The 19592-nt window shown below is 36.0% G+C and overlaps 1 protein-coding gene across 1 annotated transcript in view; it reads left to right on the forward strand.

The window, feature by feature from the left end:
* Window positions 1-2382: 2382 nt before the first annotated feature.
* Window positions 2383-19592, forward strand: part of LOC112052605 (uncharacterized) — a 67135-nt gene continuing 49925 nt past the window's right edge. Inside the window, exon 1 of the mRNA XM_052883444.1 lies at window positions 2383-2619. Within this exon, the coding sequence (XP_052739404.1) occupies window positions 2559-2619 (61 nt within the window). The 5' untranslated portion in view covers window positions 2383-2558. The remainder of the gene's footprint in view (window positions 2620-19592) is intronic.

Consider the following 19592-nt stretch of genomic DNA (forward strand, 5'->3'; position numbering starts at 1 on the left):
AGGTGCATGCCCCGAAACAGACTCGAGCCCACGCACTCCGGAATCGGAGGCACAGTTCATAAGCTAACACGGCTTCTATTTCGCATTATCGGAATTGTATTTAGGAATTCCTTTATAATGTTATCTAGAGTAACGCATGTCCTACTTACCTTCAACCCTGCCTAGAGGCATTATGTAACGTGTAGTATAATATATTATCATAATAACAATAATTAATTAGAAGTCATGTTATTGCAGTATAATTTCAGAGGCCCTAAGTAAGCAAAACATCTCGAAGTATTCCTTTTGTTACATTATATAACACAGAGTTGCTGAAATTCTTTCTTTCGCTATTTCATTTTCAGTTATTTCATTGCACACCTCGGCAGCGGCAATACTGGGAGCGTTAGTTGCTTCATTTTCTTTTATAGCACTGCTTGTACACCTGGTATATTGAAACCAATTTTTAATAATGTAAATATATAAAATTGAATTTATTGAATTGAAATTATTGAAGCTGTCCGTAACAGTCTATATATAAGCTAAGGGTTCAACTTGGTGAATCACTCATTTTGTCACGCGTGAATTATCATCATCATTATCAACTCACTGCTGAGCTCGAGTCTCCTCTCAGTGGGGTTAGGCCAAATAGTCCACCACGCTGGCTCAATGCGGATTCGCAGACTTCACACACGCAGAGAATTAAGAAAATTCTCAGGTATGCAGGTTTCCTCTCGATGTTTTCATTCACCGTTTGAGACACGTGATGCACATAACTGAAAAGTTGGAGGTGCATGCCTCGAACCGGATTCGAACCTACACCCTTCAGATTCGGAGGCAGAGGTCATATCCACTGGGCTATCACGGCTCTTTCTTAAAATTAATTTAGGCGTGCATTATGCGGATACTCCATTGTAAATCGCTTGGCGGTACATCTTTGTCGGTAGGATGGTGGCTAGCCCTTTGGCCGTGGCTAGCCTGTGGGATCGAACCCAGGACATTTGTCTTGTAAATCAACCGCGCATACCACTACGCCACGGAGGCCGTCAAAATCGTTTACGGGACTTGTTTCGTAGCGCGGAGTCTATATTCGGATCATCTACTACAAAATAGGCATATTTTTAGGATTAGGACATATCATTTTCGTAACCACAATAAAATATTAAAAGCTAAACACATGGTACTTAAATAACCACCCACGAGCCATAAACGTGTCCAAGGTCTATGAGAATCACCATTACTGTCAATATTTTATTAGGGAACTATAACATTACCACTTACTTAAATACGTACGTATTTAAATATTTACGTGTGATTGTCGACTGTTTAAACAGCCGGATCACTTGGTTTTGGAGTCAAATTACTAGTTCCACTTCATTAGTGGCCCGGAATCTTGTAAAATGGTTCCTATGTTCATTATACATAAGGTCAATTATTCAGCAGCATATAAAAAAAGCATTATCATATTTTTAGGTAGGAAAGAAACCACTATAGGTAGTTAATTTTATGTTGTTAAATGTAAGTTTTTTTAATGAAATAAAACAAAGGTTACAATAATTATAATGTACCTTACTATACAGGGTGTCCCGTACATTTAATGGGTAAAACGTTTTAACGAGTTAGGGGTAATGTTTAAATTTTGGTTCTTAGTCTCTCCCCTTTATGGTCCGACAGCTGAAGGACATTTTTGAATAAGTATTTGATACTAGTAGACGCCTCCGCGGTTTCACCCGCGTGGTTCCCGTTCCTGAAAGAAAACGGGAATAAAATATAGCCTATAGCCTTCCTCGATAAATGGGCTATCTAACACTAAAAGAATTTTTCAAATCGAACCCGTAGTTCCTGAAATTAGCGTGTTCAATCAAACAAACTCTTCAGCTTTATAATATTAGTATAGATAAGTTGAAAACTTGTTCTGCACCTTTCTAGTCGAGTTTTTAATTTTTTTTGCTAAATATTTTGCAAGCATCTGGCTAAGACAAAGACCCGACTAATCTGGCTTTTTTAATTAGTAACTCTTTAAATGATTAATTTTTTATACTTTTAGGTATTATAAAAAAGATATTATAAAAATTGCTTCCCAAGGATATTATAAAAATTACTTCCCAGCGAGGTATCCAGTTCTGTTTTACCATAGCGCAGAAGAAAGAAGGTTTAGTCACAAAATGCGGTAGAATAAAAATATTTCACAAAGATCGCCAATTGTTCCAATAAAGATCTTTGAGATTCTCCGTCCTGTGACAATTTGTCAATCAATAATAAATAAATCAATTTCCCCTTAAATATCCTTCGTATTTGTGCTTTGGTACTTTGCTTTTGTCGGGCTGTGTTTGTTGCGACGCGCGCAGCCTGTTTTGTGTTTTGGCCAGTGTTCTCGGCGCCTTCTGTGCGTGTATACGCTACGCGGGCCTTCAGAGGTAACCTCAGAGAGTGCTACGAACTTTGTGAATGCTACGAATAATTTCGGAAAGTCGTATCAACAGTTTCTTACAAACACCGTACGATTCGCTTCTGTGCAAGTGATGTCAAAGTGGGAATTCCTTTTTTAAATCTGTGCCATATTTTGTGGATTTAAAACTATGAGTGTGGGAATAATATGGACAGTTTGGCGCGTACTTTTTTTTCTTCATTTATTACAAGGTAAGTCATTAATATTTACTTTTTTAAATTGTATCTCCTTCCATTGTTTAATTTTCCTTTATTGTTTAATGACAGTGCCAAGTGAAAAAGCAAGGTAAATGAAAACGCCGTTTCATTTTGTAATTTTTACGTGCATGTAAAAGTGGTTAATTGACTTTATACTTCTTCTTCTAATTAGCTGATTCGATGAAATATAGCGTTTTTCAGTTATCATAGAAATAAATTCTGGCATAAAATGAATGTAATCGGTGTTTTACTCGTAGCTAAATTCATGGCCGTCGGAGGATTGTCAAAATATTTAATTTAACTTACGAGTATTATTGTAAGACAAGTTTGTCCCTGATTTTTGTTTCACCCGTCGATAATTTCCATCTTAGTCTCGGATTAAATTAATAATCGTAAGAAATTACATATTTAACTTCGAGTTGATGACATACGAGCAAGCTAATTCAATAACTATACGTATACGAATTTGAGATTCTATGTAGCAAATGTCATCCGGTGACTACTGACAACCCTTCGTGGTTATCATACAGTAGCCTCCGGCCGGCCTCTGTGGCGCAGTGGTATGCGCGGTGGATTTACAAAACGGAGGTCCTGGGTTCGATCCCTGGCTGGGCAGATTGAGATTTTCTTAATTTGTCCAGGTCTGGCTGGTGGGAGGCTTCGGCCGTGGCTAGTTACCACCCTACCGGCAAAGACGTACCGCCAAGCGATTTAGCGTTCCGGTACGATGCCGTGTAGAAACCGAAAGGGGTGTGGATTTTCATCCTCCTCCTCCTAACAAGTTAGCCCGCTTTCATCTTAGACTGCATCATCACTTACCATCAGGTGAGATTGTAGTGAAGGACTAACTTGTAAAGAATAAAAAAAAAAGTAGGTAGATGATATTTCCAAGCTGATTTGATGTTTATTTTAATAGGTTGTTAATTAATACAATGAGGACTATTTCCAGCTGTGGACGTCCATCGATAATTATGATGATGATAATAAATACCAAATTAGTGAATAGGTTAGCTGGAAAGCTATGGCGGTAAATTACTTTTATAGTCCAAGTAAAAAAAGTAAAAAGCTTTCTATATTTTGTCCGCTATATTATGAGAAATAATGTCCCTAGTCGACAGTCACTTAGCTTCGTGGTAATCCTTCGCTAGAGATCTTTAAAAAGTATAATCTTTAACAGTGTCTCTCGAAGGGTTGCCATGGAGCTAAGTGACTGGCGTCTGGGGATGTGATTTCTCATATTATGATTAAACAAGCTGACGCCGCGCGGTTTTACCCGCGTGGTTCCCATTCCGGTAGGAATACGGAGATAAAATATAGCCTATAGCTTTCCTCGTTAAATGGGCTATCTAACACTGAAAAAAATTTTTAAATCGTACCAATATTTCCTGAGATTAGCGCGTTCAATCAAACAAACAAACTCTTCAGCCTTATAATATTAGTATAGATTTTATAAGAAAGTAGGCTTTATACTTGGACGGTTGAAGGGCCACGATCCTTGAAACCTGCTCCTTCAACCTCTCAAAGACACCACGGTCCAAACTTCATGATTGGTGCAAGTCACAGAACATAGAAAACGCTAAAGATAAAGAACTAACAGCTCGTGTTTCCTCGTATGTATGAAGTACATGTATAGCTTGGCAAGTTCATTGATGACACTCCCATGATATGCGGGCGACGTAGGGAAAGGACTGCGCAGGTGTGAAGTCGTGCGAGCGGGACAGAGGGTAGAACTGCGCGTATATCGCGCAGGGCAACGCTATCCCCCTCCCGGCCCGCGCGGACCGTCGGGAGTGTTACGAATGAATATGCCAAGCTATAGAAGCGTAGGCACGAGTATGAAAACTTTAATTCATAGAGAAAACTTTAATTTAACCTAATTAGCTAATTAATATGGCAAAGTTAACCTGTTGCTATGAACACAACTAGTAAAGTACTAAATAAACTCTACTCTATTAAATTATTCTTTTACTATAAACTCGATTTTCTGGACTGATAAAATATGGGACTTTTGGATTGAATTTTGCTTTATATCTATGTCATTAAAATATAATTAGTAGTTGTAAAGAATAGACAACTTTTAGGATAAAATTTAAAAAAAAAATCACAAATCCCGCGGGAACCATAGATTTTACTGGGATGAAATCCAAAGTAACATTTATTTCTATTCCATATTTCAGCCGAATCTACAAACTTTCGCCTATGTGTGTGATTTTCAGTCAACATCGTAAGTTTAAATTATATAAGGTGTTTATTAGTGTCCTGTATTTTTACACTATAGGATACGCCCCTGGGTCCAAGGTATTAAAACCTCCTAAAAATTAGAGAAGCGAATTCCATGTATTTATTAATTTATTAATTCCGTGGTGCCAACTGTACTTACGAGCTATAGGTAACGCGAGATGATATTCATATTATGATTACACTCTTGAATTTACATAAATGAATTTGATTTTAAATTAATTTGTAAATCGGCAATAGTACCTACATTTCAGGTTTTCAATTGTGATTAGTAGTACGTAGTTATTTTGCTGCGTTGTTTTGACTCTGTCCGCAATATTGTAATTATTGCCTCTAAGTAAATACTGCATGTTTGACAAAGGTCCTATATAATGAAGCACTTTAAACAGCAATACGATTTACTATTACCATCAATTTCAAATCGCCAGTAGGATTATATTAAACTAGCGGACGCCCGCGACTTCGCCCGCGTGGAATTTACTGTTTCACGAATTCCTCGAGATCCATGATTTTTTCGGGATAAAAAGTAGCCTATGTGTTAATCCAGACTATAATCTATCTCTAGTAGGTACTATAACTACACTAGTATACCAGAAGTAGTAAGTAGTAGGTCGTCATCAACCCATATTCGGCTCACTGCTGAGCTCGAGTCTCCTCTCAGAATGAGAGGGGTTAAGCCAATAGTCCACCACGCTGGCCCAATGCGGATTGGCAGACTTCACACACGCAGAGAATTAAGATAATTCTCTGGTATGCAGGTTTCCTCACGATGTTTTCCTTCACCGATTGAGACACGTGATATTGCCTATGCCTAGGTAAAGTATAAAATACATAAAACATGTAGCCTTGTAGTTATTACACGATAGTACCTACACAATCGAACATTTAAAAAAATAATTGTTAGTCTGTATGTTTATGTCTGGGCTTATTTTTGGAACGGCTGAATCGATTTAAATGGGACTTTCACTGGTAGATAGAGGATATTAATGAGCAACATATTTTTATATCCCAACTTTATATCCCGGAAAAAACCGTTGTTGTCGTGGAATTTGTGAAAAACTGAATTTAACGTGGACGAAGTCACGGGCAACTGCTAGTATTAATTAAAAAATATCTAATCAAACCTCATGTTAGGTGCTTGCGCTCTAGGGTTCAAGCCTTACCTAGGTAATTAAGGTTAAAGGGTCAATCATGCCCTGTGGGTGCGTTATTAAAATTGGTGCTCAACTTATTTTAAATTTTAACAATTTTTAGTACCTAACCTAGTTAAATTTCATTTTTGTTAATTAAAAACAAGTAATCTTTTTTAAGAAATTAAATATCACGTGTCTTAATCGGTGAAGGAAAACATCGTGAGGAAACCTGCATACCAGAGAATTATCTTAATTCTCTGCGTGTGTGAAGTCTGCCAATCCGCATTGGGCCAGCGTGGTGGACTATTGGCCTTATCCCTCTCATTCTGAGAGGAGACTCGAGCTCAGCAGTGAGCCGAATATGGGTTGATGACGACGAATCTCTTTCCTGTCCTGACCAAACGACGTATCTAATGAAAATAAAGAGACAAATGTCAACCAAGAGCAGCGCAAACTAAAAATATCGCTATCTCTTTCGTTGCCTACGCAAAGAGTTCTGATTGAACCGATTTCAACCGGATTTCCACTTGAAGATAGAGAAGGTTTTTGAGCAACATAAACTTTTTATCCCTAAAAAATACATGGTTCCCGCGGGATTTGTGAAAAACTGAATTGCACGTATATAATATAGCACGTAACTGATATTAAAAAATAATATCTTTAAGATGTTTTTTTATTCTCTTTATGCGTTTAACACTTTTCTTAATAATTGTATCTGCGCAGACAACTGTCATTTGGGTTCAAGTAATTCGGCGAAACCTAGATATTATACCATACATAGATAGATACGATAGATAGATACGGATAGAATGTACGGTGTAATATAAGACGCGTATTTTAAATTAAAATTGAACCCACAGTATGGAGTGCGAAAAGTTTTCTCAGCGCAGACGCGAGCGTTTTCAGTCGTTGTAAACGAACGAATGCCTTCAACATTAAAACTTCAACTTTGATGTGAAAAGTTTGATCGCTTAAAAGTAAGTGGTCAATATTCTATTTTCAAATGTTTCTCATCTATTGACGTTAGGTAGTATTTTTAAAAACTTCTCCAAAGATATTATTTATAGTCAGGGATCTAGAACATTTTGTACACCAACTAATTTTTCGTGAGTAGCTTCATCTTGACGAGAACCAACCAACATGTATGTTAACTTTTATGCCAAAAAAATCCATGGTTCCTGCGGGATTTGCGAAAAAATTCATTTCACGCTAACATAGTTAAGATAGAAACGCAGAAATGATTACGAATAAAAAATAAGAAATACCGTTCAATTGCTTCAGTATTGGTTCAAATTTCGCGTTCCACGAACTTCAGGGGATGAGAAATTGCCAGGACATTTTTTATTCCCTGCTATAATACATCCCTTTTTACTTTGACTTACTGAAAGATTTCGGAGGTACCTACCTACTTACTGGCAATAATTGTATTGTACCTAGAAAGGATATCAGTCCAGGATCCGTGGAAAATTTTTACAATTGATTATTATAGTCTGGCAAATTTGTTGATGACAATCCCATGATATGCGGGCGGGCGACGGGGAAAAGATGGCGCGGGTGTGAAATCGTGCGCGCGGGGAAGTGAGGTGCATCAGTTGTGGGTTTTTCATTCATCGCTACACAACCCCGCGGAGCTTCCGTGAGTAGCTTCATCTTGATGAGACGCGCAATTCATAAATATAAAAGTTGAGCGATGATTATACAATCTTGATTTTTTTTTTTTTATTCTTTACAAGTTAGCCCTTGACTACAATCTCACCTGATGGTAAGTGATGATGCAGTCTAAGATGGAAGCGGGCTAACTTGTTAGGAGTAGGATGAAAATCCACGCCCCTTTCGGTTTGTACACGACATCGTACCGCTAAATCGCTTGGCAGTACGTCTTCGCCGGTGGAGTGGGAACTAGCCACGGCTGAAGCCTCCCACCAGCCGAAGAGAGTTTTAAATCTAATCCATGTTTATGAATATGGCAGGTAGAGTACCGAAATAAGTGATCGTTACACCTTATTATTAAACCTACGAAAAACTTGACATCGCCTTCAAACCGATCAATAGGTAGCACAATCGATGTAATTTTTTGTATAACTAAATCGGTGAAGAGCCGTGATAGCCAATTGGTGTAGGTTCGAATCCGGTTCGGGGCATGCACCTCCAACTTTTCAGTTGTGTGCATTTTATGAAATTAAATATCACGTGTCTCAAACGGTGAAGGAAAAACATCGTGAGGAAACCTGCATACTAGAGAATTTTCTTAATTCTCTGCGTGTGTGAAGTCTGCCAACACATTGGGCCAGCGTGGTGGACTATTGGCCTAACCCCTCTCATAGGAGAATATGGGTTGATAATGATGATGATGAACTTAAATCCACATTTTTATGTTTTTAAAGTCCGTGGAATATTTTTTTATTTATTTAAATAGACGAGCTGTATGTCATGTCATGAAAACAGATGAGGGTCGTAAACTTAGAAAAAGGGTTCGCTCCCTGGACTGTAGAGTTAGAAAATCTTTGGAACATACTTGATCGTGATTTACTGTTTCGTAGTTTACAGAAAACAAATATATTTTATTCGAAATAGAGAAGTAGTTCTGTTTATATCTATGACTAGCTGATGCCTGCGACTACGTCCGCCTTTAATACCTCTTTAATTTGACATTGTCGCAAAATCTGCTCCGTATATGTAGCGTCTATAAACTACCTCCCTGCCAAATTTCATTTTTGTACATCAAGTGGTTTTCGATGTTTCGTGATGATGTAATTGCGCTTTTATATATATGTATTAACTTTATCTTAATATATAAATGCGAAAGGTCATTTATCACGAAATCTCGAAAACTGTTTAATGTACAAAGCTGAAATTTGGCAGGGAGGTAGTTTATAGTTAGTAGGTATCCACTTAGAACGGATTTTGCGATTAGGCCGGATTAAAGAGGTACACCTCTTTAATCCGCGGACGAAGTAGCGGGCGTCCGCTAGTCTAGATAATATAATAGTCAAATTATAGGTAAAAACTTTATGTACATTACACATCTCGAAGCCTAGTATCGTGATCCTACTCCAATATGAAAAGGATTACGCTTAAAATATATAAAAGATTATTGGAAAAATCGTATTATATATACCAAAAATATTTTTTATTGTTAATAATCTTTTAATTCTATAATATTATTATAGAATTAAAAGATTATTAACAATAAAAAATATTTTTGGTTACTTTTAATATTCATTCATTTTTCTTGATCAACATTAAAAATATTAAAGTCTAATTAAAATGGATTGAGGTAAAATATAATATAATTTCATAAAAATTTATACTATATTTGAACGGTTTTTTAACGTCCGTTTAAAAAAGCTCTCGCGCCAATGAGGGACATAAAGCTTAAGGGCTCATTCGCACGAGAGTTTTTTTTAACCGATGTTAAAACAGGCAGAATAGAAATAGATTTTACTCTGGATTAACATAGGCTACTTTCATCCCAGAAAAATCAATGGTTTGAAATGGTGAAAAACTAAATTGCACACGAAGTCGCGGGCGTCCGTTAGTGGTAATAGATTTTACTCTGGATTACACATAGGCTATTGTTCATCCAGGAAAAATCCATGGTTTCCGCGGGATTTGTGAAAAACTTAATTATTCCACGCGGACGAAGTCGCGGGCTAGTCAGTTCTACTAATATAATAAACGCGAAAGTTTGTATGTTTGGATGTTTGTTACTCTTTTACGCCGCAACTACTGAACCGATTTGGCTGAAATTTGGAATTGAAATAGATTTTACTCTGGATTAACTTTATCTTATCCCGAAAAAGTCCATGGTTTCCCGAGATTTGCAAAAAACTGATGATTTTGATGGTATGAGTATTTTACGCCGCGACTACTGAACCAAATTAACTCAAATTTGAATTAGATATAGACTATAGCCTGGATTAAGACATAAACAACTTTTTATCCCGAAAAAAAACATAGTTCCCGCGGGGTTTGTGAAAAACTGTATTCCACGCGGACGAAGACGCGGGCTAGTCAGTTCTACTAATATAATAAACGCGAAAGTTTGTAATTTTGGATGTTTGTTACTCTTTAACGCCACAGCTACTGAACCGATTTGGCTGAAATTTGAAATGGAAATAGATTTTACTCAAGATTTACACATAGGCTACTTTCATCCCGTTAAAATCAATGGTTTCCGAGGGATTTGTGAAAAACTAAATATCACGCGGACGAAGTCGTGGGCGACTTGTTAGTGCTAAAAGATTTTACTGTGGATTAACACAATATAGACTATTTTTCATCCAGGAAAAATCCATGGTTTCCGCGGGATTTGTGAAGAACTTAATTATTTCACGCGAACAAAGTCACGGGCATCCACTAGTAACAGATAAAAACATCCTCGTTTTATCATACCTATGTTAACATATTATTTTGTTTAAACATCATTTATTAACTAATGGACCGAAGCCGATCGATCGCTAGTAGAACAATATAAGATACAAAATTCATTACTTATGTTTACAGAGCAAAAAAAAAACCACTGCATTGTCACCTGTTTAATGTATTGGATATCTCTTTCAATGAGAAAAATATTAATCTCTCTCAGTCGCACTGTTCTATTCTCTTACATTGTATTGATGTCGGAAGTACGTAGGTACTTTTGTTTTTAATAAATGGTTACAGAATGCTAATGGTGAGTCGCGGAAATACTTTTTAACTCGCTCACTCGGAAAAGTTACTTTTGATCGGTCAAATCAGCACGCATACGCCTCTTTGCTCCAATAACGTGATATCTCGAAAAATACAATTAATCCTACAAAAATCCATTTCCAAAAATTAGCTGGGAGAAACAGACAGACACTATAAATAGAGAGAAATTAAAAAGAAACCCTGTTTATGTTTTGGTATTATACAAATAATGTTGTAATTAATAAAAAAAAAACCTGCATTTTTTTAAATAAAGAATAGAAGAATAAATAGCAGCAGCGAGGAGTCTGAACAACCCGATTCCTAGACCCTTACCTTGTGAAAATCTATACATACTCTTACATATTCATAATTATAATATAGATTATAGCTTGAAATAGTATATAATTTTACCACAGCATTTCTACAATTTTTACAATAAACGCCTGCACGCATCACATGATCGGGTTACCTATTACAAAATTTCAGCCTTCGCTACTTGCACACAAAATATTTAAAACTAAAAGTTGGCAAGGCAGCCTCTTTGCTACAAGCAATTTATAACAGGCAACTCCTTATGACAGGACTCGTGAAAAGGAAGAGAATATCAAGAATAAGTTTCATACCTTTTTTTCAGTGGCGTGCACAAGGTTGTCGATCAGCGTATGCACTAGTAATAAATATAGCAAAATGGAAAAATCAAAAGACAACTCTTAGGGTATGCAGTACTTTAATGCATGTATGAAGTGCACGCCACTACTTTTAATATGACCAATATTCTCTTTTGTGGATGTGAAGACTAATTTATATCTCTCTGCTACAAACGGGCGGGGATCGAACCTAGTACCTTACCAACCATAACCGTGCATTTATTGAGCTGCCTCAAAATTACAATTACACGATGCGTGGAAGCGTTAGAGACTTAATTAAAATATAATGAGCTTGGGAGTTGCGCTCGAAGCGAAGAAGCACAAGTAGCTTTATACAAACAGTAAACTTACACATTATAAACTACTTAAGTCTATATAATAGAGTCTGCGAGTGCCAGATATACCTCATTTTAGGCTGAAAATTTTCAAACAAATCAAAATTCATTTATATCAAGTAGGCTCAGTTTACAAGCACTTTTGATACGTCCGTTGACTATTTGTAAAGATTCTACCACCGATTCGGAAGGCAGGTTCTGCTGAGAAGAAGCCGGCAAGAAACTCAACAGTTGCTCTTTTTTTTTAGTTTTAAATCATACAATTTCCTTATAGTTTTACTTCCTGTGTGAAAGCAGATCCAATGGTCTTCAAGCACCTTTGTCATTAAGGAACTCATCAATGGTGTAGTAACCTCGATTAGGTAAATATGAAAGAAGTCAGTCAGTGTTAATTAAATACGGTAGCCAATAATGGAGTTTAGATCGTATTGGATTTAGGAGGGTCCAGATCCTCAATCATTGTTCAAATATTAAACGTAATTTGTTGATATTTGATACAGGATAATAGAATACTAGAGGAGTCATGACACCCAGCAAGCAAAGCAAAAAATTAAATGAAATAGCTTCATCACCATCATTATCAACCCATATTCGGCTCACTGCTGAGCTCCAGTCTCCTCTCAGAATGAGAGGGGTTAGGCCATTAGTCCACCATGCTGGCCCAATGCGGATTGGCAGACTTCACACACGCAGAGAATTAAGAATTTTTTTTGGTGTGCAGGTTTCCTCATGATGTTTATCCTTCACCGTTTCGAGACACGTGATATTTAATTTCTTTAAATGCACACAACTAAAATGTTGGAAGTGCATGCCCCGGACCAGATTTGAACCCACACCCTCCGGAATCGGAGGCAGAGGTCGTATCCACTGGTCTATCACAGTTCGATTATCTTGTGTGTCATTATGTTTTAGTAATCGGTTCATGAAGGATACTCTTATTCAAGCATATATAAGCTTCAAATTAATTCACACACATGCAAAATTAATAAACGGTGCCTTTTGTAGCGCAGAGTGAGCAATTATGTGGTTCCTATTTATCGAAAAAAAAAGCGTATTATTGACATAATATTCTCTATCCTATATTCTCGTCTTAAAATGGGCCCAGGAACAAAATAAAATGCACATAACTGAAAAGTTTGAGGTGCATGCCCCGGACCAGATTAGAACCTACGCCTTCCGGATCGAAGTCAGAGGTCATATTCACTGGGCTATCCCGCGTCTCGTTTCGTCGCATATAAAGACTGCCAAAATACCCCCTACCCTTCCTTTTGGCTTCGTTGTAGTATGGGTAAAAATTGGATGTTACTATTTGTGCCATTTAAAAATGAATAAACGTGTTTTCTTTCTTCTTCCTTTATTTTTAACACGCTTATATTAGCTTCACTTGTAACTATGTATATAAGAAAATCTTAATTTAACCCACTTCCCGGTCTTCGATCAGGATGAAATTTTGCACACGCTCTGAGGTCTGATGACAATACTTGACTAGCTAAGAAACGTCATTACAAATCTAATACAGCGGCCTCCCCTAGATGGCGGATTGGCTGTTTGAAATCCACTCCCTTGACATGGATATCAAATGAAAGGGATGAAAGGGTCTTAAATCCAATATGGCGGACAGACTATTTGAAATGGACCCCATGATACATTATCAAGCGTATTTTTTAGTTTTTTAAACTATTCAAGTTAATAATAATAAGCAAAAGAAAGCATAATTCAAGTCATCGTCTTTGTGTGAAGTCTACTCAACACATATAATAGTATGATTAGGTATGTTAAAAGTTTCCCATGTAAAGCGACAAAACTTTTCACTAACCACGTTCAAGGCGCGGCGTTGCAAATGAAATGATGTCGTCAACGTCGGAGTTAAAAGTTTGATTTGAAAAGTTTTCCCTACTTTGAGACATGTGGCATGTTTGTGGCCATTTAAAATTTATTAAGAAAATAACAAATGTGTAGGTAGTAAAAAACTTAAATATACAGAGTGCTGGGGAGTATTTGCTCTGGCTCTGGGGTTATATTCTTTAACGAAATTAACTAAAAATGTCCAAAGAACATGTGTTCTAAAATTAAATTGCAGATGGTCCATTTCAGGTCCACTCTTGTACCCCGTATCATTAAAATTTCGTTTCAAAAAAGGATTTTATTAAAATTTATTAAAGTGAATAAATCGAACTAAATAATAAGAAATAAATTAAATAAAAACCAAGATTTCGAGTTATACCAAGATGGCGCCCATATAGCAACTATGACATGACAATTGACAGCAAACGTCAAATCGATTACTGCATTGAAAACGTCATCTATCCGCCATTATTACCCTTATTAGTGTTGCATTTCTTTAGAGATAACGATAAGTAAATTCGGAGATTTGTATAATCAAAAATAGTAAAAAAAATATCTTCTTTTATTTCCGCCAGGGTACAATGACTAATCCTGGGCTCCATAAAATTTTGGACCATCTCCTTTCAGAGTGAATAATATTTCTTTTAATAGATCTTAAAATGGGTCCCTTAAATCGCATCCTTATATTAAGACCTAGCCGAATTTATTCATTGATATTCGTAAATATTATGAAGTAGCTTACTTGTGAAGTGCTGAGTGCCAGTATATCGCCTATTGTGTTATTGTTTTACGTATTTTAAAATGCAAATTGTTACATGGTTAGTCGGAATTATTTGAATTACATTGAATGAAAATATAAAAAGTTTTTTTTATCACACTACTATGATAAAACGAAAGTTTGTGTGTGTGTGTAAGTAAGTATGTTTGTTCCTCCTTTATGCTGCGGCTACTGAAGCGATTTGACTGAAATTGATTTTACTCTGGATTCACACATAGGCTACTTTTCATACCGGAAAAAATCATAGTTCCCGTGGGATTTACGAAAAACTGAACTCCACGCAGACGAAGTCGTGGGCGTCCGCTATTTTGGAATAATGTAGTTATTATTTGGTAAATTGTAACTAAAGCAAATTGTAAATTAACCCTTCCAAATTATTCTACCCTTTTGAACTCGTCTAGTGATTTAAAGCTACGTATGTTGACACAGAAAACATTTGCGAACGCACTGTTTATTTTCTCTACGTCTCGTGTGTTTAGTTGCTTAGAACTTTTCCATGTTTTAGTTGATACGAGTATTATTTGTCTCTCGCTTTGATTAAACATGTTATTATGTTTAAGATGTTTTATTTTGTTACCATGTTTTTATTGCCATCAAAACACGAATGTGAAATGGAAGCCTATTTGGCTTCCATTTCACAATGTAAATAAAATCTTTTGACGTGACAACGTCTTATAATTCGATGGAGCCGGCTGCACACTCGAAAAAAGATGACATCATGCGTCGTTCCCTCGCTCTAGGGTTGCCAAGTTTTTTTTACAAGTCTTTCCATTTTCAATGCTACAGTGTGTTGGTAAACATTTTACAATTTAAGTCATAAAAACAATAAACCAAAAGAAAAAGAAAAACATGCAAAAGTGTGTGTGTGTGTGTGTGTGGATATATTATTATGCAAAAGCTTTGTACTTTGTACATTGTTGAGTAATATTTCATAAATTAATTACGTACAACAATATAAAGCTTCTAAAGCTCTTAATATTATTACGCGAGATATGTGAGAGGGAATCCAGTAAATATTTAATTATATTACATACGAACATGTACATGCGGGACATGTATAATTTTATAACCGTTTTATGGTATGCGTCCACATATCCGTATCGTACGTGTCGTACGCATCGTGTCGAACGGATCGTAGTATTCTTTGTATTGAAGTGCATCCATTGATCCGAATCTTACGAAACGAATGAATCTACCATAAAATTAAAAATCAGTTTGATGCGATGCGTAAGATGTGGATAAGTGGATGCCTACGTTAAGACTCTATGAATTTCGTATTATTTTTACGTGGAATGAACTATAGACAGACAGCCTCTAACAGTCAGAGTTTTATGAATTTATACAAGCTGAAAGATTGTTAACCCATATATCTTTCTATACTAATATTATAAATGCGGAAGTAAGTCTGTCTGTTACTTTTCACTGCTAAACAGGTAAACCGATCAAGATATAATGGTAAATGAGACCTTGGAGGGAAACATAGGGTAATTTTTGATTCTAAAATAACAATAACAGAGGTTGAAATAGGCGTTGAAAGTTTGTATGGAAAATCCTCCATTTTTACAGTTACAGTTTTAAAAATTTGGTAATAAATCATAAAAAAAATACAAAATATAATGAGATTCAAGAATTTTTAAAATATAACTCCTAAAGTGGTGAAATAGGGGTTGAGAGTTTACATTGATTTCCACGCGGACGAAGGTGCGGGAAACCGCTAGTATTTTGAATACCTTATCGCTATGTTGTCAGCTGTTATCTCCATTTGACTAACGTTCTTCCGCGCGTCTTAATATGAGCCCATATATTATGTATATTTTATGTACGAACCCATATACATGTGTGTGTGTGTGTGTGTGTGTGTGTGTGTGTGTGTGTGTGTGTATTGTGTGTCTGTGGCATCGTAGCAGTCCAACGGATGGACCGATGCGGTATTTATTTATTAGGTTGATACTCGTAGTAATCAATTGTAAAAATAATCACCGGGTCCTAAATTATTCGTATGATGAACCGTAGATTATAATGCATATCTTAAACGAAATAACGGAAGTGGTGTTTCCAATATAGTAGAATGTGCTGCAAGATAATATCAAGTTTATTACGTAGGAACTAATAATGTATAACAACATTAAAACTTTGTACAACACACGAGTTCTCAGCCCGCGTTATGTTTTAAATGTAACGAGGTAGTTTGTTTGAAGCCTTCACTAGAAACGCTGAAGTATCATCTACGCCTGAAACGAAATTATTTATTTTTACACAGAACATGTGGTTGAGTTTCACGGCGATGCACGAGTGAATAACAGAAAGCATTCTAATTAATTTTTAAGCATTTTAATTAACTGCATTCTGTATAATTGCCACATTCTTTGATATGCATAAACATCAATTAGAGTTTAATGTATAACAAAGGTGGCAGTGATAGCCCAGTGGATATGACCTCTGCTTCCGATTCCGGAAGGCGTAGGTTCCAATCCGGGCATGCACCTCCTACTTTTCTGTTCTGTGCATTTTAAGAAATTAAATATCACGGGCCCAAACGGTGAAGCAAGACATCGTGAATAAACCTGCATACCTGATAATTTTCGTAATTCTCTTCGTGTGTTAAGTGTGCTAATCGGCATTAGGCTAGCATTATGGACTGTTAGCCTAACACCCCCTATTCTGAGAAGTGACTCTTGCTCAACAGTGAGTCGGATATGGGTTATTAATGATCATGTTGATGATGATGAACGATTGCTTGCAACAGTTCGTTAACAAGTACTGATAACTCATTAAATTACATTCTATAATAGAATACACTGAGTGTGCAGTTCATAGGTGCAAAAATGTTTGAGACACGTGATATTTAGTTTCTAAACTTGATTCGAACGTACGTCCTCCGATTTTAAGGCAGGTTAGAAGAAGTCCACTGGGATATCATGGCTGAATAGCAATCGTTAGAAGAATTTTTACTCACATAAATAATATAAAAAAAAAATTAAACAGCTCTCAAATATTTCAACTCAAACCGTTGACCTGTAGATATTTAAATCTGCAATTAGTATCTTAATGGCATCCTTAAGAAAGAAACAAAAATCTGAAATAGCGTCCAATTATTTTAAGCGTTGCTTTATTTGTGATACGAGATGATTGAAATCTCTCTCTTAAAAGGTCGACGAACTCTAGGGGTTGCCAAATATCAGGGGTCTTGGTATTAGGGTAGACAACTAGTAGAAATGCGATGACAACATTATTCATGTTATAGTTAGCTTTAGGTATTATAATTCATGAATTTCAAGATATGAAGAACAAAATAGTTTAAATCTCCAAAGATAACAGTAACAAGAAAAAAAAAAATGTATTAAAAAACCAAAAACCCCGGAATGATATCTCGTCTTTAAATAAACCATGTAAGTATATTATGTTTGTTGTAGGCTATGGCAAAATATTGCCAGACTACCATGAAGTCATTAAGTATTGATTAAATGTTGTGTTTAGGACTTTAATTATCATTTTAATTTTACAATAATGTTAAATTTCATTTGGGGGCGTGCACTAGAATGAGACATGATTATACGTTTGAAAAAATATAACCTTCCTTTAGTAGTCGGGTGAAAACATATAAAAATTTAAAAATACATATGCTTTTCCTTCACTGGAGTATCTGTCTGGCAATGAAATTCTCATCCTCTAATTATTAGGCGTGCTCAATCACTACCGATATATACCGATATAGTATAGGGGACTTCATAAACTTTATTTTCTTCCTCCTTTGTACACCCTACCATACATATATGGTTATTATTATCTCAAAGAACCTTTATTAGGTTGCCTGGAACAGATCGCTTCTTAGCGATAAGGCCGCTGTATTCTTGCATTGTCTGGTATACAATACACAGTATTTTAATTTATTTTCCAAAGGGAAATTCATAAAAAGTACAACTCTACTTTCACTTTGTTGGCTGGTGTGAGGCTTTGGTCGTGGCTAGTTACCACACAACCGACAAAGACCGTTCCGTTACGACGTCGTGTAGAAATCGAAAGGGGTGTGGATTTCATCCTCCTCCTAACAAGTTAGCCTGATTCCATCTTAGATTGCATCATCGCTTACCATCAGGTGAGATTGTAGTCAAAGGCTAACTTGTAAAGAATAAAAAAAAAATTACTAACGTGGTATATCAGAGAGTTGACAACCCTAGCGTTTGTAGCGTCTGCTTATTCTATCCTGTCTCGATATTGCCGATAGTAGCAATAACTTTTTCGAATGCGTAGGGAGTGAATCGAGTTATGTTAAGGAGGGTCCTCGTAACGGTTTGCTGGTTAACAGAAAAGTCGAGGGTCTCAAAACGTAATTGTTTATTTTAGCGCTTTATTTATTGCATTTTTTTTCTTAACAGCTTAATGTTGTTTCTTTTCTTAAGTACGGTTCCGTTGGTCCAATAGGTAGAGTTTCTGGGTTTTCTATTTCTTCATTGCTGGGAAAACGTTTATATTTATATAGTTAGATGAAAATTATAGGTTATCAAATGATTTTGATGATCATGATGTTATCAGAGCTTGTTACCAATGAAAATTAGAGGAAAGGCTAGATCAAAGACGTATTAAACAAATTATTTGAAAATCCCCCGACAAAGACGTTTATGTCAGATTTTTTTTATCTATCAGAAAAGTTTAAATGGTGTTGCAACGTGTGAGCTGGTTTAACAGGTATTAATTATGCAAGCGAGAAAAATCGATATTTAAAACGAGTGCGCGTAATGAATGCCGATCAAGCGAAGGATTTTGAGACTGAGAAAAGAACCACGAGCTAAGTGAGGGGTTCAAAAAAGAATCCTGAGCGTCGCGAGATATCGCACGACATATCAGGAGTTAAAAACATTTTTAACGCCTGATATGTATGGTTGAGCAAACTTTTCAGAGCAAGTAAGATAAAAAGAAAATATACTCTTTGTGGCATAAAGACGTTTTATCTTAAGTTAAGATAATGGTGATAATAATTAGTCGAAAACTTAAAATTAAGGTTACGAAGGTTCCCAATGCGCCTTGGTCCGAGAAAATTCCACAACTAACTCAGCCAGGTTTAGTTTTTTAGTTTATCACCATTTAACAATAGGCGTATAAGTAAGTACATTTCATTTCCAAGCAATTTTGTCGTATACATAATTATTAACGCTTTATTACGACTTTTCTAATCCTCCCTTTTAAAAAAAAACTTTGAACTTAATGAGAGACATGCCAGTGGTTTCATGTGGCAGTTTATTATAAAACGTATACAATTAATTCCCTTACAAGAATTACCAATTTTTTGTAACCTGGTGTGCAACAATTTTATTTTTATTTC

Source organism: Bicyclus anynana, chromosome 9 (genome assembly GCF_947172395.1).
Source record: "Bicyclus anynana chromosome 9, ilBicAnyn1.1, whole genome shotgun sequence".
In the NCBI taxonomy this organism is placed as follows: Eukaryota; Metazoa; Arthropoda; class Insecta; order Lepidoptera; family Nymphalidae; genus Bicyclus; species Bicyclus anynana.